General features: G+C 34.9%; 2 protein-coding genes across 3 annotated transcripts; both read right to left on the bottom strand.

The window, feature by feature from the left end:
- Nucleotides 1-89: 89 nt before the first annotated feature.
- LOC129894375 (protein FLX-like 3) lies at nucleotides 90-15,186 on the bottom strand. 2 transcript variants are annotated; one of them, XM_055970042.1, is made up of 6 exons: nucleotides 15,013-15,186; nucleotides 9,394-9,931; nucleotides 9,120-9,265; nucleotides 5,905-5,984; nucleotides 5,715-5,799; nucleotides 90-983 (listed from the first exon to the last, which is right to left on the bottom strand). In XM_055970042.1, exons 2-5 carry the CDS (start codon nucleotides 9,918-9,920, stop codon nucleotides 5,716-5,718), a joined length of 837 nt encoding a protein of 278 aa, XP_055826017.1. In that variant the 5' UTR covers nucleotides 9,921-9,931; nucleotides 15,013-15,186; the 3' UTR covers nucleotides 90-983; nucleotide 5,715. The 2 variants fall into 2 exon arrangements, with proteins under 2 accessions (XP_055826017.1, XP_055826018.1); XM_055970043.1 differs by lacking the exons at nucleotides 5,715-5,799; nucleotides 5,905-5,984.
- Nucleotides 15,187-15,900: 714 nt separating this feature from the next.
- Nucleotides 15,901-19,907, bottom strand: LOC129893866 (eukaryotic initiation factor 4A-like). The gene is made up of 5 exons (XM_055969287.1): nucleotides 19,812-19,907; nucleotides 19,596-19,759; nucleotides 16,660-16,935; nucleotides 16,202-16,589; nucleotides 15,901-16,050 (listed from the first exon to the last, which is right to left on the bottom strand). The coding sequence occupies exons 1-5, from the start codon at nucleotides 19,905-19,907 to the stop codon at nucleotides 15,901-15,903; spliced, it is 1,074 nt and encodes a 357-aa protein (XP_055825262.1).
- Nucleotides 19,908-22,243: the final 2,336 nt, after the last annotated feature.

Raw genomic sequence — 22,243 nt, 5'->3', positions numbered from 1 at the left:
TGTCAGGGCTAACGTCACGGTCACCCACTATCTAGTATTATCCATAAAGGCAAGGATCCTCTTCTGATGACCTTCAAAGCTATCTAACATTCAGATTCCAAACTCCATCTTTTAATTCCCAGTGAGAAAGAAATTGAAAAGATAATGAAGACTAAGAAACAAGTTGTCCCGTACAAGACAATATAAAATTGTGGCAAATTTGACCCTAGTATGCTGATGCAAACATTTTCAGCATTGTATACCAATCAGTGAAAATCTGGTTAGTCCCGATAATTCCATGTCATGTATGTGCCATGTCGGTCCAGGTAAATTCTGTGATTTTACTATCAATCCAACAAGCTGTTTTTTGTGGATCCCCTTAATGTTAGAATCCCGCTTTTGCATACATAACTTTATGTTGCTGCGCATAAGCACAACCTCTGGGACCATAAAAATGTTTCCCCCTTGCATGAGTAACTTTATGATGTTGCTAATAAGCACAACCTCTGGGAGCATAAAAACGTTAAAAACCATGTCTATGTGCTGCTGCTATAACAGCATCCCAAATTCTGTCCATTTTGAAATTTTTGTTATGCGACTCACATATGCTGATTTGGTTATTCAGGATGCAGCGGTGTGAGCTGTTTCACAGTCAAAAGTTCTTCCCAATCATAAGAACACCCTTCAATTCAGGCCCAAAGTGGATGTCAATTAAATTGCTTTTGCTGACAATTCAATCTCATTCAGAAATACCCCAATTCAGATTGGCTTAGATCAGATCGTCATGAGCTCCCACAGCCCACATATCACAGCTCAACTTCGTAACCGCTGCCTTTCTGCCATAGTCTACACTTGTCCTTCCAAATGGTCAACCTTGCCATCAAGTTGGGTCATTCAATCCTCGAGTGTTTCCTTAACAATAGCCGCCCAAAAATGTCCTCCCATAGCATAAAGGCAGCAAGATAAAGGTAAAAGTACATTGAACAAAGCTTTCCAGCTTTCATCTGCAAAAAAAGGAACTATGATGAGAAAACTGTGCAAGGAAATTTAAGGAAAGAGAATAATTTAGTCAAATATGCTTATAATAAACAAGAGATCTATGGAGAATTGTGCAACTTCATACAGCATGGTGAGTTTGAGAACCACATAACAAGACAAAGGAATGTGAAAAAGGGAAATATACCAACCATCAGATAGAACCACAAGATATGCTGATCCATTTTCTCTTTTGGACAGAAGGGGAGGGGGGTTTCCCTACACCACCCATACCCAAATCTACCCTTTTTGTTATAATTCACAAGAGTAGAAAAGAAAGACACGATAAGCTGAAAATTTGGAGCCAGGTCCTAAAGTCTAAAGGTTTCAAGTTAAGCAAGACTAAAACAGAATATGTGTGCAAGTTCAATGATGTGACATATGACACAGAAGTAACAGAGATGTGATTAGGAAAAAATATAAACAGAACAATGTGGAATGACCTCTATGGCGTACAAGATGAAAAGAGTGAAGTTGAGATGGTTCTGTATAAGGTGGAATGGCCTTGTGTATTGATGCGCCAGTAAGGAGGTGTGAGAGGTTGGTGGTAGGAGTTAGGAGAGGTAAAGGTAGAGGTAGGGCGAAAAAGAATCGAGGAGAGATGATTACACAAGACACGACACAACTTTAACTTACTGAGGATATGACCTTAGATAGAAAAGTTTGAAGGTTACGGATTATGGTAGAAGATTAATAGATAGTCGTAAGTGTCATCGTCTTTTTGTGTATATCTTATCCTCCTCAACCCCCCCTTGCGAGATTATACTGGGTATGTTATTGTTGCAGTATAGAAGAAAGACTAAATCAATGAGCAATCCAAGTGGAACAATAGTGTCCATTTTGAAAAATTGCTTGCACGATGGTGAGCCAAGATATTCTGGCACTTCCAGCACCTAGATCACTTATCTCAAATGCCAAGAGATTCCTCCATTAACCTTAATTGTCTTCCAACATTGCCTCTAAACTAAAACCCAACTGTCCTGAGTGAGCATTGAACAGTGAAATCTCATCAACTCCATGGAGACAATCAAACTAATAAAATACCTCAAGAAAATTGCCAACGAAATGTAAGCATGGTTCAATTTTTATTGTTAACCTTTTCATGCCAGAAACTTCAATGAACAAAGCAAAGAACTAAGTTCACTCCACCTTCTGCCGATATGAGTGTGATTCCTTAAAATGACTGTCACTCACCAACTACAGGTAAAAGCTCACCCATTCAAGCACCCAAAACCAAGCAACTAAAGGTAAAAGGTCACCCATTCAAGCACCCAAAACCAAGTATTATACTCAAAATAAGTTGGCCTCCTCATATATGCAAGATTGTTGCACTGTAAATAGTTCCAGTTCAAAAACCACACACCATTGGCTTCCTCTACTAAAGAGGACAAGTGTTTCAACTACTGCATAAAAGACCGCAAGGTGAAACTAAGCATAGAAGGACCATTGTGTCATCCAATAATATATGGCAGCAAGGTAGATTTCTAATTGTTTCTTCAAACAATAACTACTACGTCTCATCTGTACCATTGTGTCAGTCATCCAAAAATAAGGTGCCTACTGTCAGCAAGGTAGATTCCTAATTGTTTCTTCAAACAATAACTACTACGTGTCAATCCCACACAAGCTGAAGTGTCCTATATATTCTTCACTACCCATTTCGCTCCATTTAAACTTTGTTTATGTGAGCTTGCTCACATTACCCGTCTGAAGCCCGAAGAGAGGAGGGTTATGATAGGCTGACCAATTTATGATGAATCCTCACGAAACTTGCTTCTTCAACCAATGTTAAAAATATGTTGTCCTTTCCAGGGATGAGTAAATTAGCATCTCACACCATATATACTTGAATGTCTAAGTGAAAATACCCATATCATAAATTAGAGTTAAAGGTCAAAAAACACATCTATCACTTTTTCGCGAGTCTCACATCTCAACTATTAGTTGTTTCCTTTTCCTACATTAACTATCATCATCAATGAATTAAAACACACCTCGAAACTGATTAGGCCAACTATCAGTTGTTCCCTATTCCAACCAGAGCTACCACAATCTACTCAACTAGGTATATTTTATACATAGATGGTGATAATTTAGGTAGGAAAAGGGTAGATGATGACAGTTCAGATAGGAAAAAAGAACAACTAATAGCTAAGGTGTGAAACTCGAGAAAAAAAAGGTTATGTGTTTTTAATTATCATCTCAATAAATTATGTTGGTTTCCCTAAATAACAGTTCATGTTTTTTATCAGTTTCTCAATAAATTAACATTGGTTTCCCATTTGCATCCCAACTTCCTGTAAACAGTTCCCTAACAACAAGGGGAAGCAACATTGGAAGAGACAACACAACAAAGGAACCAAGCACTGCTAACAAAAGACAAAGTTAGAAATCTCAAAGTAAACTCCTTCCCACACTGCGTTCCCAGTCAATGGAAGCAAAAATGTCTTCTTCCTTTCACTTTCTTATGAATTGCAGTGGTCTGATAAAACAAGGATGTGTCTCTCTGAAGGACTAGACCACCCCATAATATTTCTATACAACTAGTAAAATGGAAAGGGATGGATACAGAGCATAATAAGGGGCCATTTGGTTTGGGTTGTAAGGGATATAATCTTCAAAAAATTCAGCATAAGTTTACACCAAGTTTAGTTGGGGATGAAGGAAATTTTATCTCAACAGAGACATCAGCATTAATTAATCCAATGTTTGGTAGATTTTTTCTGTTTTCCACATAAATAAACATACAAAATGAGGGAAACTATGTATTATTTTATGTGGGATGAGATGAGGAATAGTGGATATTAAGTAATGCATGGATTAAACTGCCAAAATGACCAACAAGAAAAGGTCAGCTCCCTACATAACTAATCCATGCATAACTTGTCCTTGATCCAAACAACTCCTAAAGGTTCAGAAAACCCCAGGATAGGTTGGTGTAACTAAAACCTAATCCTAGACTATAACCATCAGGATCAGTACCCTAAACATTAGATGGTCTCGGCAAGAATTAGTCCTGATGAAAATAAAGTCATTTCATAAGTATACAGAAGAAGAGTGGGAATGGAAGTGATCTACATCTAAATATTCCTGAACATAAACGCAGAGACAGAAAGAAGATAGAGAAGCACATCCAAGTATAATCTCTGGTAGAAAGATAGTACAATTTTAGGGCCCATTGAAACAGAATACTTGCCTATGGAATTTTGAAAGGTAGTCATCAATTGCCTATGTAGCTTCTGCTGTCTTCACTCAAGATTTCAAGGACCATCTCAATGTATGTGAGCAACTTGGGTTCCAATTGCTGCAGCCAGGATGGCTGGCCTTATGAGCATTATAGCACAACCACATGTTAAGCGAAAGGTTAAGGAAAAATTACCCAGAAGTTGTCATGGATGCTGCATTTTCAAATTTGAAAATGGGTTTAATCAGATCAGCGAAGGTATTTCAGCTCTCAACTCCAAGATTATGCCAGCTTCACCACTCTGCCTCTGTCCCTCATCTTGTAACCATGACTTCATTCCAAAAAACTGACAAGAGTCACAAGACCATGTTGATCTATTTTGAGCTGTGGTGGCTGCCTCCACTAGAACTGATAACATGATATACCAACACACAGTAAACGCTGAGTAATACTAAACCTCCTATCTCCCCATGGCACAATCCTTCTCTCCAGTACCCATAACGATTTGAGTTCATCATTAACCATCAACTTCGTGGTTCCTACTCAAATAAAATTGGGATAAGATAGTAACAACAGTTTCATAGCATTGCTATGTTTGCAGCAGACGACTACAAGAGCAGATTGTCATTATTAAGTGCAACATTTATGATAAACATGCACTGCTGCTGACTTTCTTCAAAAACATCTAACCTGCCAAAGTCACTTACCAAGAACCTCCCACAATCATTCAAGAAACAGGAGAGAAATAATCATCAATACAATCCTCACAGAACAATCTACCATAACTATTGTGGGGCATCATTCATTTCCAATCTATACTAGTGACTCTGGCCTAAAAAAAATATCCTACATGCTTGCAGAATAATAACATGCAGTGTAGAACTTCTTCAGGTGAGTCTAGTGGTGCATATTTCTGATGCGGATTATTGCACTGCATCAGCTTCTTCTGCCAGTATGAGTATCAACATATATCGTTCAAGGGAAATCCAAAGAATACAATTGAGAAATCACGGGTTTGTGATGTCCAAAAAGAAACCACCTCAGGGTTAAGCTCCATATCCCAAAATACTGCTAGTAGGCCAAAACATTGGCAACTTCATATTCTCGACACTATCTACTAAGATAACTAAATGCACTATCATACTTCTGAATCCATCAGCGAATCCCTTGCAAAATGCTTCGTGATGATACAAACTTAAACTGCTCACCATAATTATTAAGAAAATCAAATGCTCAGAAAGCACAAAATGGACAGGTAATATGTACGCAACGAACTCGAACATTGCTAATTTAAACTACAAAGTCATAACATAAGGCATTAATAAAAAAATCCAGTTCCATCAACTATGGAAGAGCCTTAATTACCCTATACAGTTTAAGATAAAAGGCAGCACACAGTACTTCAGTACCCGAATATTATGGATCCACATCAGAGACTCGAAAACATAAACACAACTACAAGAATAAAAGAGAGGCCCTTCTTCCTATTGGACAGCAAGCGAACAGGAAAGAACACCTCAGCGACGATTCATTTGAGGTTTCTCAAGTCCTCCCCGTGAAGCTGAAGCAGCACCGTACAAAGGACCCTTGTCAGCAGCACCCTGAGAATAATGGATGAATGTCAATGCACCAAGTCGCCTCTACCTATGATGCTTGCTATGACCACTAAAATAAACACCCAATCAAGTGACTGGAAATATTCATACCATATGAATCCCATATCCCTCGCCATAAGGTGCAGGAAAACTTGCATCATGTCTTCCATATCTCATCCCATATGATCCACCTTTAGCAAACAGATGATAAATCGTTAACATAAGTTACCAAAAGAACAAATCATCCTCTGATTTCTTAAATTGCTTAACTACACTGGAAGTCAACTGTATGATCTAATTTTGTTACTGGTGATCAAGAGTAAAATATTTTCAAGTCTACTGCTCAACAGAAGAGGGTTAAAAGGTACAACTTGTAATCATTCTTCTCACTACCTTTAGCTAAAGAAGGTAAGAGGATGGATTTAAAATAACTTATTAAAAGATCCAATAAAAGGGATGGAGTCCATCATGTAAGGTATATATCTTCTCCTATCTCTACATATTATATTTGGAGGGGGGTTACTAGGTGGCAGATAGGCCTACCTCTAACATCGAACAAATGGAACTAAAGGGGCCTGTTCACTGAAACTCCAGAATGAGATTCTACACATGAGGTACAAGCACCATCAAAAAAGTGTAATCCAACTCCCAAGTCTTGAGGCCATGTAAACTCAAAGTAAAAATCTTGCAATCCACTAAATAGAATCAGAAAAACCTGATCAAGAAAGGGATGATTTTACTTGGAATCAGTACTAGAAGCCTTGTATCCTAACTCTACAACCGGTTAAAAAGGAATCCTCCTATCTTAACAGCTCAAGCCTCAAAAAAAATTTAAAAGATAATACTAAAGAGAGACATGTAAAAAACCCCCATAAAAATCCAAGGCAAAAATTACCACTCAGCAATTCTTCCCACCCACCTGAATGTTTGGGACCTTTGGATCCAAGAGTTATCACATGTTTTTGCACATTCCCTACTTCTATTATATACAGCTTGTCGATGGCAGAATTTCCCCCTACTACCAATAAAATTATTCATCTCATGAAAAGCATGTTTGGTCTGCATACACTCTACCCTCCCCAAATCCCACCTATGTGAGTTCACGAGGTAAGTTGTAAAAACATGTTTGGGTTCAAGAAGAATAGCTCCCAGATCCTAGGATTGCCACATTAGGCAATACCTGAATAAGCATGGAGGCTAAACTGGAACAGCAGATTGGGAAGAACACAATAGAGAAATTACAATTATCCCAATAAAGCGTATAGATAATACTTAAGAGCTATTTAAGAAATTATCAGAAACTTGATAAGAGCCATTATAAGAAAATTACAGCAATCAATTCGCATAGTAACAACAGGGTAATGTTAAGTAGATGTTTTGCTAATTCAATCTACATGGACCTTACTGAATCATTTGAAATATTTTTTGGATGAGAATAGATCACTCCATCTGGTCTCCTCTTCTATTTTCTTTTTCTTTGGGAGTATTAGTTTAGTTTAATTGTACATAGAGCTACATAATAAGATCTGGTTCCTTAGTTTAATTGTACATAGAGCTACATAATAAGATCTGGTTCCTTAGTTTAATTGTATATAGAGCTACATAATAAGATCTGGTTCCTTATATCATGATAGCATGATGCAGGCAGGCAGGTAGGCCTATAGCTGCACTATTTTAAGGTATCATGTAATGTCACATATATGCTTTATGGGATTGAAGAAATCTAATCCAGCTGTAAGAAGGAAGTTGTTAAAGAAAAACTAGAGTGTGCCTTGCATTAGCAGCCAGCTGCAATGAAGATGGGGGGACTCATGGTTGTCAGCAACGGAATCTATCATATTACATAGAAGTATTTGTAGGAGAAATATAACCAGTGACGGATCTACATGTTGGGTTCACTTGCACACGTGCTCAATTTTCCAACCACGCATAATAGTATTGCAATTGATCAGGGATGTGACATAAAAGAAGAAAAATGGCAGTGCTTTTTCTTCCCTTGATGAAATTATGTCTTGTATCAAATACAGTATAGTACTATATTTTTAGCCCCTTATTCTCCTTCCAATTTCTAAACTTTCTTATTCATTTCTGACCATCCATCACCATTCCTTGCATACTTCCTCTCATTTCATACGACAAGTCAATAAATAAAGTAGTTTGAGATATATTTCTCTCAATAAAATTATATCTTCAAAGAGTGAGAATAGTTATCGAGTTTGCTTCAACTAGTTTCAAAAGATCTATGTTCTCTAAAAAAGATTCTCTTCTTTCAGTTAGAACTGAATAGGGAGTAGTGGAGGGTAAGTGGTGTTGTGGGACATTAGAGATAGTGGATAGCGGTAATCAGATGATAACTTGCAAATTTGTGGGAATTAATTCGTTCCTGGGTGTAGTCTACACAGACTGATAAATTGAAAGGAGGAACTCTGCTAGGTATTGGCTGCTGTTAGAAGTATATATGATGGGCCTTGGGAGATATGTGGAGATTTTAACATTACTGGATACTCATTCGAGAGAACAAATTGCAACAGCATCATATCAGGGGAAATGGCTGAATTCTCCGAATGGATTAATTTGATCCTCCTTTATTTGGAGGATCTTATGCGTTGAGAAGGGGAGAAAATCATAGGAGTGCATCAAGAATCAACAGGTTTCTCTACTCTAGAGAGAGGAACTATTCTTACAGATCAGACAGTACATCCTTCCTAAACTTAGTTATGATCATAGCCCATTTGCTTACATGTGGTTAACTGGAGTACAAGAAATCTTACTTAAAGTTTGAGCAATGGTGGTTTGGAGTAGAAGGATTCAAGGACAAAGTCAAAGAAAGAGATGGTGGGGAGCAATTCGTTCATGCATATGGTGGACATTGTGGAGGGAAAGAAATGAAAGGTGTTTTCAATACAGATTTAATTCTATATATAAACTTAAGGTGGAAAGAAGCTAATGTAGAGGAAGCTTAACAGTTGTTAGAGATGCTAGGGTCTCAGTGATAAGTCTTAGAACAAAATTGTTCAAAAAATTTTGGAGATCACTAGCACATTCTTAATGCTGACGAATACAACTTACCAGTTTCAGAAGGAAAAAAATGATTGTGCTCTATTATGGGAATTTTGATGAAGATGGGAATTAACCCAGCAGACACCCAAAAGTCCAAACTTTAGTGCTTCTCAAAGTTCCCAACACTCAAGTCTTATGGACTGTGGAAAAAATAAACTAATGAATAGACTCTGCCATTTCAGCATCAGAAATCCCCAAGGCTCTAGCATCAATGGTTTCTGATAGTGTGTGTCTAAAATAAAAGGAATAAACTTGTAAGAGCATACCTACGGCCCAGGCTCTACCATCAGAATTAGAAAGCTCAGCTCGTAGCTTCTCAACTTCACGTGCCATAGTAACCAAATTTGTCTCCATTGCCTGTCTCTGGTCCATGAGTTCAACTTTAGCCTTCTTTTCGTACTCAATGGCAGACCTGAAGTCACGAGCAAATTAATATAACGGTTTACACTCATAATGGGCACCGGGCAGGTTTGTGACATATCAGCATTCCATGTTAATCATGTCTCCATTAAAAGAAATAAGCAAAATAAGAGCAGATACCTAGCGCGCAAAAGCTCTTGATGCAGCCCATCAATCTCAGCCCTAAAATGAGGAATCTGTTGGCTATCAGCTTGTAGCTTGGCAAGGTCCTTGGTGAGGGACTGTACCTGGCCAGTTAGATCCTGCTTAATAATATTAAGCTTCTGAACTTCAACATGGAGCTGTTTAGCCTCATTTTTCAGAGGTTCTGTAGCTCGAAGATCTCCTTCAAGCTTCAAACCTCTTTCAATTAATTCCCTGGAGCGAATTTCATGCTCCGCTTGCATATCACCTATGGCAAGGTTCATTCGATATAGCTCCTCCTTTGCAGCAGCTGATTCCCGTTGAAGAGCTATTCGATCTTCAACTAATCTCCTGTTTTCACCCAGAAGTCTGCGTATCTCAAGATGTTGTATTTCAAGTTCCTCCTCTAACAAGGCAGGATGGGGAGTGGGTCGAGGCATAGGACCCCGGGCTATATGCCCTTCTGCCGGAAAGCCCCGGCGGTTATCAAATGCTTCCCGAGGAATGCGATTTCTTCCTGCCATCTCACACAGTGCTGTAAAAGAGAAATAGCAGCAAAAAGGATTAGACCACAACAATAAGAAACAATCATCTTGAAACAATAATGATACGGCAGTTCAACTAAGTCTTAAACAAAGCAGGTGAGTACGGCAGTTCAACTAAGTCTTAAACAAAGCAGGTGATGTAAGTTACAAAAACAAATTAGCAGAAGTTAAGGCAAGCAACCAAGTTATGGTTGCAACCATGGGAAGCTTAGCAGACCTAATAATATTACAATTCTTGATAATGCCGAGAGAGAACAAGAAAAGATTTTGACATAAATTTATAATTCAAGTTCCCTTGCTAAAGGGAGAGAGAAAAACTTCCAGGAGTTGGTATATTTAGAGAGACAAGTAAAACAAAAGCAAGTCTATCACTGCCTGGTGGCATTCCGAAGAATTAGACTATGTTGAAACTGAGGATCAAAGTTCAAAACGGCTGACAAAAGAAGAGTAGAGTGAGAATAATACTAAGATTGTCGATCAGTCAAGACAGATAAACATGTAGCTTGTAAGTACACAGAAGTACATCCAAACTTGTGGAAAGGCAAAATCTAGTAGAAATGCATTTCATTCAAAAGTAAAACAAAAAGAATTTTATGAAGATACAAAAGATACCATGGAGAAAAGTTAGGAAATCCATAAAAAAAAGGGGGTCTAAGTGTCCCCTACGACCTAATGATCTCACTCCATAGCTCAATTGCATATCAGATGCACTTCTGAATGTTGATCAACTTAAAAAATAGTGACTACTGCAAAACCGCAGTTTACTGATACAAAAATAAGAGTTCATTTAATTGGCAGGGTCAGATAGTGTAATGACCCGTTTGGTCATTTTAAGAATGAGTCATCTCTCTTCCATAAAATACTCTCTCCGCAAAATTTAAATTAGAAATTTGGACTATTCGATAACCATGGTTATTTAATGGAGGGGTGAATTTAGATAACTCATGTAATTAATGGACTGAAGTGATAATATATTTAACATCATGTACCACTTATTCCATATTTATTAAATTAGAGTTAGTAACTTTATATCACTTTTAGTAATTAATTAATTAGAAAAGAGAAGAAAAAGAGAAAAGGAACAAAGCGGAAAAAGAAAAAAAAAAACCTCACCTGCGGCGGCGACAATCTTCAGGTAAACATTCAACTTGAATGTACATTAACATGAAAAAAATTTGTATGCTTCAATCTACTTATTACTTTGGAAAATTATTATTTTATTAAAAGAAACATGTGATAATGACAAGATAGGATCAATATTGGACAAGAAATCAAAAGTAACTATTATTTGTTCCCTGTATGTCGACTTCCAACAGCTTTGCATATTTGCAAAGATTAGTAATTCTTATAAGTCTATGTTTTTGTTCTTTTTTTTTAATATAGTCTTACGGGTAAAAGTATATTAAGGATCATAACTCGAGTTTTTTTAAAAAAAAATAAAAAATATATGAATAATTAGATTTAATCGAAAACAGTAGGTTGACCATGCCTAGAGTTTTCTATAGGTTGTTGGTTAATTTCTTTAGAAATTCATGCGTGTTTAATAGTTAGGTTGATTTTGAAATAGTGGTATATATTAAAAAGTAGGTGTATTGTACTATATGAATACCATTAAATTTATGTTATTGGAGGAACTAAGACTTAACCCTAGGCTTGAGATTTAGGGAATGAAGTATAGATTTGGATGAGTTTTTGGTACTAGGCTAGACATATAGTAATATAGGTGTTGTTAGTTTTGAAACCTTATTGTGATTATCTATTTGACTAGATTACATTGATTTAGAGGCTCTACGAAAAGGGAAGGCTCAAGTCCCGCAGTAATTGCTTGATTAATTAAGGCAAGTGAATTTCTAAACCTCAATTTAATCTTGTAGATGCTTGTATTTCCGTGTTATGTGTACTGGGGAGTAATGAGAATTGGACTGGGTTATTGACTGTATGATTGGCCTTAAAATGGAGATGAGGGGTATAAAATGGTGATCTAATGACATGTATTGGTGGAATTGATATGTTGTGATTGTGGATTTATTTTGGACATGTGAAATGACTATGTTGATATGAGATAGGAAAAATTATTGTTGTTGTCATATTATTATCGTGAATTATATGAATATGAATTGATTGCATTGGTTCTGACATATTGTGTTGAGACTGAAAATGATATGAAACAAAGGGGTCGGGCCACACGCTCTGTGGCAAGATATATATGTTGAGGGGACGGGCCACACGTTCCGTGGCAGGTTACATGGAAAAAAAATGTCCCTCATGGGTTCCGAACTGTGATTCAGTGGATATGTACCAATAGGACAGACATGCATCATTTCATTGCATTGCATTGCACCTTTCTGATATTTGTGAATTTTTGTTTACCCCTATATTGCTATGTATATGCTGACTTGACTTGATATGATTCATTGATAAGGTTATTGATGAGTATTCGTGGACTATATTGTTGTTGTTATTATACAAGTATAGAGTTGGGCTGGTTTTATGCAGGTTGTAGTTAAGGAGGTTCGGTTGGAAGGACAGGAGTACTTGTATCTATTAAGTTTGGCTTAGTTTTAGTTATCCACTTGCTGAGTACCGTGTTATTTGGTACTCACCCCTTGCTTCCACACTTTTGTAGGTTGTGAGCCCGGACCTGCTTGATCTTCTAGCATTTTCTACCACTTCCGAGGCTATCATTCTGAGTGTTGAGGTAGCTGTTACATCCATCCACCGGACACCTCTTACTCTTTTATTATGTTTTAGTCCTATTCTAGAGACAAAGACATTGTGACTGTATTCTCTTTCATACTTCGGTAATGTATTAGTGGCTTGTACACGTGACAACCAGTCTTGGGGGATTTTGAGATTATTTATTTATTTTTGACTATGTAAAACCTTGCTTTATCTCAATTACTTCCGCATTTACTTTCCGTTGGTTATTAGGCTGACTTATCTCGGTGGGTTGAGATGAGTGCTATCACACCCGGATTCGGGTCGTGACAGATAGTGCACAAGAAAACTATCACTAGACAACGTTACTTGACTACTTGATGCCTACTTAGATGTGAGCTCAACCTTAACAAGTAACCTCAAGAAAAAAGAATTATAAGACAATCATTTAAATCATATAGTGATTCTTTTTTGTGTCTTGTATATATATATATATATACAAAATAGTGGGACATAGACACGGTGATCTGGCATTTCCTATTTGGCCAACGAACTGAATTTTTGAATTTTATCTTTTTTTCCTATTTATCTGCCTTTTTGTTCAAAGTAGAAGTCACTTCTTTAAAAAAACAAAAGTCACCTCCAATCGTTTTCCTCTTCTTTCTTATCTCAATTCTACTGCCACCACTTAAACAACCATCCGTCTACCTACTCTCTTCATTTCTTTCCTCTTCTTTCTTATCTCAATTCTACTGCCACCACTTAAACAACCATCCGTCTACCTACTCTCTTCATTTCTTTCCTATACCGGCTCCTTGTATTCTTTCTTGATTAAGGTTTTTGTAATCTTTCTTGTATTACTCAGAATAAGTATTATCAGTAATATGCACCTGTTCAAGTCCCTAATCCCCCCCCACCACCACCACCACACACACACACCCCAAGCCCCCCCCCCTCTCTGCATATATGGTTGCTGTCTCTGTGAGTGTCTTTTTCCTGTCTCACTCTTTGTGCTAAGAGATAGCTAACCATGGCTGACTGTCACCATTCGAACCCGCAAATTCATGACCAACATGTTCTCACCAGGAAGAAATTCATTCCTTGAAGAGCCGACGTCTGAAAGGCCAAGTGGAAGAAGAAGCTGGCTAGGAACCTAGGATGTATGAGGTGAAGGACCAAATGATATTTAGCTCTAGAATTACGAGATTTTATTTTAGAAATATATTCTCTTCTACCATTATATTAAATGTTGCTAATTACAGTTATATTTGGATTTGGTATTCAATCCTAAATGCGGGAGAAGTTTTAAGCATATAGAATTTCATTAATTTTTCTTTTGGCTACATAGGCTATCTTTTTTTTGGCAATTAAACTAACATTTTATTACCAAAGCAGCAGATTTGTACATAGTCTAAAAAAGCTGTGATGGTATGGCATTCACACAGCAACGGACTAAACAACTAGACATCAAAAACCTAGGTGCTCTTGGTAATCTATAGTTAACTATGGGTAGAAATTAAGGCTATTTAGTCTTTTCTTCTTGAGTGATCCTCTGTAGAATATGACCTGCACAATTCTCCAAATTACCATCTTAGGTTCACAGCATTTGGCCTGAAATATCTTCTAATTTCTCTCTATCCACACTTGGTACACTGCTGCAGCAAAAGTCATCTGAATATGGTGGTCCTTTTCCATTGCCATTATTGCATGCCCAGTTAAGTTCATCCCTCTAGTTCATAGCCACTCTATTGATGCCCTGCCATTGAAGTAGCCTAGACCAGACTTCACAGGAGTAGTCAAAACTCACAACTGAAGAAAAGGTGCTCAATGGTTTCTTTCTCCTTGTTGCATAACTCACACTGTAGTTCATCAACTATACCCCATTGTAGCAACCTATCTTTCGCATGTAGTCTTCTAAGGGCAGCCAATCTAAGGAAAAAATCCATTTTGGGAGCCTGAATTGTTGCAAATAAGTCTACATAGGCTATCTATAAATCTTCACACACACACACACATATATATATATATAATTTGCATGGTAAAATTAACTAGTGTAAGTATAAATTAGGAGTAAAAAACAGCTACTAACAAACTGAAAGGCAAGAATGAACTATCTTATCACCCAACTCTCTATTTTATGATCAATACAGATAATCAAACAAGCAAATGAACTTTATGCAGAATAACAATCAAACTGAAACAAAAAGCACATTCATTAATCGCAATTCATCATTAAATTCACACACCATACAACACAAATCATTTCAAAAAAAAAGAATAAATAACCATGAAACCATAAAATCACCAATCATAACAATCTGAATAGATTTCTGAAGTAAACAGTACCAAAAATTTAAAAGATTGCCAAATCGAAAAGAATGAATCAGATATGTGATCGGATTTTAGGGCTTACAAAACTAGAGAAAGCTGGATGTAGAGGTGTCTCTGTCTCCGGCTCGGCGCTGCGTTCTCGAGAATTAGTTGTGCAGAAATATTTTAGGGTATTTCAGCGATGAAAGTGCAAGTAGAAATAAAAGTAAACTAACTTATCTTATTATATTCTGTGAAAGTGCATCACGGTTAATTCATTGAACTTGTGGGGATTGGGCCTTACTAATTCAATAATAACCTGTTTGGATTGACTTATTTTTAAAAAGTTTATAAGTTAAAAAGTGAAGTCAAAAAAAAAAAAGTTGGTGTCTCATCGTTGTGCAAGACTCAAGATATGTTTTATTTTTATTATTTGTATCCCACGAAAAATTAAACTTATTTGATCGAATACTAGCATAATTTCGTCAATATAAAATAATATAGATTGTCAAATCAATTAATGTACGATTTTATAAAATAATACTAGTAATATTATTATGTTTAGACAAATTAATAAAAAAAAATATGAAAGTGAAACACAATTAAGTGAAAAATCTAACGGAGTTCTAGTAAAAGCTATATATCTAAAATTCATCTAAGTGAAAGAGAATAAATATGTCAAAATTTTAAATATTGTTCGTCCACACGTTTATTCCAAATTTAACTGTTTTTTCTTCCTAATATAACTTATGTTTCATGTGGCATAAATTCTATTATTAAAGAACAAAATTCAAAGATACGTCAATCCAAACAGCAAAACATACAATTTTATGTAATTGCTAAATTAGTATCCAAAAAAGATCAAAATATTATTTAATGAAATTTTCTGTAGCTATTCGAAATAATTTAATTCTCCAAAAAGTTGCATCATCATACAAGAGCATTATTTATGTTTACAAGAATCAAAAGACTATGGATGCTTAAAGTTAATTCACAAAAAGACTATGGATTGCCACAAATTCATTGTTGACGTTGGCTTATTCATGAGCTTCCTCGTGATTTCAAGTGCATCTGTCGGCATGGTTGGATAAAGCGCCACTACTTCAACATTGTCAGACAAAAGCGATAAAATGTTATGTATCTGCAAATTAAAAAAAATAATTAAAACAATGTTCAATTTCACATATTTTATTTCAAGAGATTTATAATAAAAGATATACTCTAAAATTGAAAACCTCGGATTTAAAAACGTTTATATCGTTGTGTAAAATACAAATGCAGAAATAAATTACCTGGACATCAAATCCCTTTGAAAGTATTTCATCAGCCTCATCTAACACGACCATTCTAATATGATCAAAATGAACAGATTGTTTTTTTGTACCTAACAGGTCCGACACACTCCAAGGTGTACCAACAATGAGATGAACACCTATTGATACAATACGTTCATCCACCTCAATGCTATTATCGCCTAGGCAATTGTGTATCTTTACTTCAAGGTGGTCACAAAGTGCTTGCATGAGTTTCTCAATTTGACGTGCACGTTCAGCCGTAGATGACAAAAACAAGACTTGGCAATGAACTAAATTCTTATCTACCTGTTGTAAAATTTGTGAACAAAATGCTCTTATCTTCTTCACAACTGATTGAATTTCAGATTCAACATCAAACCTATACCTACAAATCATAAGACAAACTTAAAAATCTTTCATGTTAATCATATTTTTAATAAAATAACATAATATACCTAAGAGGCAAAAGTCTTGAAACTTCGGAACGGAGGCGTTTGACCTCATTTTTCAAAGGTTCAATATTTGGAATTTGGTCTATCAGCTGCAAACCCCTTTTCATAAGTTGCCTGCAATGGACTTCATGCTCAGTTCGAATATCATCTATTATAACATTCTTGCGATGAAGTTCTTCTCTAGCAACATCTAATTCATATTGTGAAATAATTCCTTCGTCAACTAATCTTCGATTTTCATTCCGAAGTCTTTGAATTTCACCTTCCATCTTGTCCGTCCTATTAAAGAATAATTGCAGTGAATTAGATCAAATAAACAGAAGAAGAAAAATAGTTTAAGAGCAGATGGATGATATAACATTTCAATAAGATAAAATTCACTGAGGAATAACAAAAATTATAAGTTGTTAACAACAATGTAATGCTTCATTCCATACTAAGGGATTTGTTTGCAGGTGAAAAACTATAAATTATTTCGAAAAGTACAACAACAACAACAACCCAATAAAATCCAACATCGTGGGGTCTAGGGAGGGTAGAGTATACGCAGACCTTACTCCTATCAAGGTAGAACGGCTGTTTCCGGGAGACCCTCGACAAATTATTTCAAAAAGTAATTTTTATTAATTTCTCCATCCCGATTTATATGTCTCCCTTTCATTTTCAACACGTTCCAAAAATATTATTTCTCTATAATTAAAAATAATTCAATTTTAAAATTTTTCTTTACCCTAAAATGATTTATAGTCACACAAATATTTAAGAATTATTTTAGACTAAAAATTTTTAAAATCTTTTTTTTCTTAAGTATTGTATCAAGCCAAACGGATATCACATAAACTGAGATGAATGAAATTGTTATTTTTTCTTTCTTAAAAAGGTACACTTTTGGAAGATAACAATTTTTATTTGTCTAACAACTTGAACAAAAATATTTATCAATATTAGAGGAGTAATTTGTGTGGGACAAAATTCCAAAAAATGCTACAAGGGAAAAAGCTATCTTTGACAACTTTTGAAATATAAAACTGTCAAAATCAAAAAGGGAAAAAATAAAAAAGGAAATGAAACATGATAAATAATAGTATTTTCGAACCTTGAAAAGCTATGAAATTTGAACAATCGCAATGTTGGTGCCTCCTGAAGAATGGTTAATAAGGTGATTTGAATTTCTTGCAGCCAAACTCGCTCCGCTGAAAGAAAAAATTGTATTAATATTCTAGAAGAACTAGTACCATAAGTGATTCTGATAGTAGCATAAGGTGCATCTGTATGGTATATATAGAAAAAAAAGTAGGCGATAAAATTATTTTAAATCTTGTAAATTACAGAAGATAAGCATAAAAAAATCAAAAGTGATCAAAGAAGCGAGTAATCAGATTTTTTAAATCTCGCAAAATGATATAGAAATAAGTAAATAATGGTCAAATAATTTCTTAATCATGGAAAGCTACCTTCCTAAACAGCTAATATAGTGCTTTATTTATTATAAAAAATGTGTTTTTAAAAATTATTTTTATGGATAGTTTTAGTAGAATGAAGAGAGAAATATGATGGGTCAATTGGAATAAAAGTAAAAATTTATAGATAGGGGTTATATTTTATATATAATTTTGAAATATTCTATATTTATAAATACATCTATTACTTTTAAAATAAACTAAAAACTTAAAAAAGATTAATTAAAAAAGTGCACAAGGAGGCAAATTGTTAAAGACGTGTCTAGGAGGTCTATTGGGGGTATAAAAAATTGCATGTGACATCTAGCAATTACAATACGAAACAGGATTGTGGGATTAGGTGACACATTACAAAATTGATATTATATTTTACCTATCTGATCTGTTTGATGCAAATGTTACACGTTCAAAGCGTCGATTAGTCTATATAATGACAATATGAAATTTTCTATGAGAGTTAATTTTGTGTCGATTAACTATTCATATTAATAACTCTGGACATAGAAATTAAAACTCACCAAAGCTTTCAAAATGATTAGGATGGTACCATTACAACATAATAAATGGTATCATACACATATCTTTTTTGCTTTCGTGATATATGTCCAATAAAGTCGGAACTATTTTTGTCTAAGAAGTGTCAAGAAACATATTTATAAATATTTTGTCTTCAGTCATTTTGTTTTCTTTATAAAAATCTAAATAACAATGTCCTTATATTATTATTATTTTAAAAATAATAATGGGCATGTTGTGCATTAGAGATTAAACAAATCCCAAATTTCAAAAGTGTGAAAGCTGAAAGAAAAGAAGTCATTTGCCCGCCTGTTTACTACATGTGGCCATCAATATCACAATTTATCGCGGTGTGTTTATTTTATATTTTGACATTACTTGATAAATTTTTTAGCTCCGTCACTAATCTTCATACATTAAAATATATAATATTTTCTTAATTTTATAGTCATAGATTGCCCTTTTAGTCACATTCAATTCTTCTTTATTGTGTTTGTACATATTAGTAACAAGAATATTAAAATGGAACAAAAAAAAATTGAAAATGTCTTAAAAGGTCCACAAATGAAGGGAAAAAATAGTTCAAAGAGTGATTTGAATTTCTTACGATCAACCTTGTCCCATCGAAAGAAAAAAAATAATGATATTGGAGCAGAATCAATACTATAAATGATAATGATAGTAACGCGAGAATTTTAATTAAGGACAACAAAAGAGTTTCAAAATTAAGAAAAAGTGACTCATGTTTTAATTATTGAGTGGAGCTGACAATTTTAAGATTAGTCCTAATGACACTAGTTTTAAAACCCTCAAGTTTTATTATTTACAAAAAAATCCTATCTTTCCCATCCCATCCCATCCCATCCATCCCCCTTCCCATCCTACCCTTTTGTCACCGCCATCCCTTCTTCTTTTGCCGCCTTCACTGCCATCGTCACCACCTCCAACACCACCAATTCTTACTCTTCTTCCTCCATCACCACCACCTCCTCATCTTCTATCACCACCAATTTCTCCTCCCCCACCACCTTGCCACCTCCTTCTCTTCCACTGTCGCCATCACAACAATCACCATCTTCACCTTCGTTGTCGTCACCACCTCCACCATCAACTGTTGCCACCTTTTTCTATTTCACCATCGCTGCCACAACAACCACCAACTCTACCTTTATTGTTAACCATTCTCTCCTTCACCTCACAACTACCAAAAGTTGTTGCAACATCTAAGTCATATGTTGCAATAGGTGGGACATATGTTGCAACAGATGACGTCATAATGTTAACATGTTGCAACAAGTTGTAAAAATAAAGACAAAAAAGAAAATAAAAAGAGCACAATGAAAATCGATGAATGGCGGCGGCGATAATGGCGGCAACAAAAACCATAAAAAGAAGAAGAAGAAGAAGGAGAAAGAAGAAGAAGAAAATTGAGAAAGAGAGAAAGAGAAAAAAGAAGAAGATGGGGGAGAGAGAAATCTGAAAAGAGAAAGGAAAATTAAAAATATAATGAAGAGGAAAATTTTAAAATTTGAAATTTCAGAAGGGTGAAAAACTTTTCAAAATATTAATATACCCTCCCCCCTCGCCCCCCCCCCACACAAAGTTTTTAATTACTCTAATCAAGTCTACTTTCATTTAATCTCATTTGATTAAGTCAAAGTCACCAATATTAAAAACAACACTTGAAAGGCACATTTTGTTAAATCTTCACAAGTAACACTAAGAGCCCGTTTGGATGGGCTTAAAAAAGTAACTTTTATGTATGAAGTGTTTTTCGAAGTTTGAGGTGCTGAAAGTTATTTTTATAAATAAGCAATTGAGTGTTTGGATAAAAGTGTTTAAATAAAGAAAATGATGTGAATTTTAGGATTAGAAGAATAAAAAGGGTAGTTTGAGAATTTAGTTAAAATATAAGAGATATAAAAGTAATTTCTATGATCAAAGAAAATGACTTTAAGCACTTAGAAAAAAAAAGTTAGGAATCCTAACTTTTCATTTTTGACTGACTTTAAGAACTTTATGGCTTAAAGTTAGCATTAGGCAAACACGTCTGAAAGCTAAAAAAGGGCTTTAAGTTGATTTTGACCAACTTAAAGCCCATCCAAACGGGCCCTAAATTTAAGATTATAGAAAATATGATTAATTCGACATACTCCTTCTTAGGTTTAGTTTCAAAATGCTTACATACTGTTGCCTTTTTTTTATATTTAAATTTATAATTAGTCAAATTGATTTAATGCAAGAATGAAGTGAAGAAGAAAGGAGATTTGAGTGAAGAGATTATCTTAAAAGAGCATAGAAGAAGATAAGCATGGAAAATGAGGGAAAATGGTCAAAGAAGCGGGTGATTAGACAGTCTCAGATTTTAAAAAGTAAATGCTATCACATACCATTTATTACGTAACACGTGTTAGTTTAATTTTAAATATATATTTTTTCCTTATAAGTTATTCATTATTTTTTTCTCTCTTACATTTTGACTCATTTTTTTTTCACTTTAATTTTGAAGTCACCTTAAATTCCACTTCAGCTCCCACCTCCACGTTCAAGCTGACCCCCTTCCCTTTTTTTCCTTTCTTCCTTCTTCTTCACCGCCCACCCTTACTCCTACCCCCACATTCAAGTTGAGCCCCTCCTCCATTTTCTTCTTCTTTTTCTTCTTCTTCTTCTTCTTTAGCCAACTTTCTTTCTTTGTAGTGATTTTTTTTTAAAAAAAAATTATACTATTTTCTAGATTTTGTTGAGTTAGTGACAGTAAAATTAATTAATTTTCTAAATAAATTAAAAAATTTGAAGGTATCATCAATTAATTTATCTCCTTTTCATATAACTTTAAAATTTGAAATGATAATTTTGAAAGAATCAACGAATTCCCCAAAAATTAAAAAAAACTTGATTAAAATTTAGATAAAAAAGTTAAATGATACCTCCTAATCATCTTGAAATCTAATCGGTTTATCAAATTGTTCAAAATGTAGAAAAATATTTAGATAAAATTTTAAAATTAAAGAGAGTTAAACTAATAGTACAGTAGTAAAAGAAGAAGGGTGGAGTTGTGGCGAAAATGGTGACATCGAAAGTGAGGAATTTCGATGGAGAAGACAATGATTTTTTGAAGAACAAGATACTAGTAAAAGTAAAATTATATTTATCATTTTAGGTTGCTCATGCTCTTTAAGAGAGTGCATACACTTTCTACGTGGGGTGGATAAGACATGATGTAATAATATTAGTTAAAAATTATTTAGGGGGTATGATAATGCTCTTGAAATCGGTTTTGATGATTTGACAAACTTAGGGAAACAAGTAGAGGACCTGGTCCCTTTGAGGACTTCTTGTTGATAACGACAGTAGACAAATAGTACATAACAGATCCTGCCAAGTCTGTAGGTCTGTATGTATGCGGTCGAGTCCCAGTGCAAAAGGCTAGTTGTTCAGTACATGATATATCGGTGATATATACACTCTTTACAACATTTTCCACTTGGTTTTTTGAATCTGAAAAGGAATATTCATACAAGCTCATGCTCTCAAGTATTGAAAATTTGTTCTTGAAAAAGACCAAGTATTTGATAGAGTTATCAGTGTTTTTTTCTTGTTTTTAGAGTTGT

Source organism: Solanum dulcamara, chromosome 7 (assembly GCF_947179165.1).
Source record: "Solanum dulcamara chromosome 7, daSolDulc1.2, whole genome shotgun sequence".
NCBI classification, from domain to species: domain Eukaryota; kingdom Viridiplantae; phylum Streptophyta; class Magnoliopsida; order Solanales; family Solanaceae; genus Solanum; species Solanum dulcamara.
Note: the sequence above shows the minus strand (reverse complement) of the source record. Positions and strands in the feature narration are given on the sequence as shown.

Coding starts and splice junctions, on each gene's coding strand:
- LOC129894375 (XM_055970042.1), bottom strand. CDS start 9,920: ATGGCAGGAAGAAATCGCATTCCTCGGGAAGCATTTGATAACCGCCGG. Junction 5,985..9,119: donor TGGTAGAGCCTGGGCCGTAG/GTATGCTCTTAC, acceptor TGTTTGCTAAAG/GTGGATCATATGGGATGAGA. Junction 5,800..5,904: donor AGGGATATGGGATTCATATG/GTATGAATATTT, acceptor CATTATTCTCAG/GGTGCTGCTGACAAGGGTCC.
- LOC129893866 (XM_055969287.1), bottom strand. CDS start 19,907: ATGACGTCATCTGTTGCAACATATGTCCCACCTATTGCAACATATGAC. Junction 19,760..19,811: donor GTGAGGTGAAGGAGAGAATG/GTTAACAATAAA, acceptor ATGGTGAAATAG/AAAAAGGTGGCAACAGTTGA. Junction 16,936..19,595: donor GTGGTGATGGAGGAAGAAGA/GTAAGAATTGGT, acceptor ATTCTTTAATAG/GACGGACAAGATGGAAGGTG.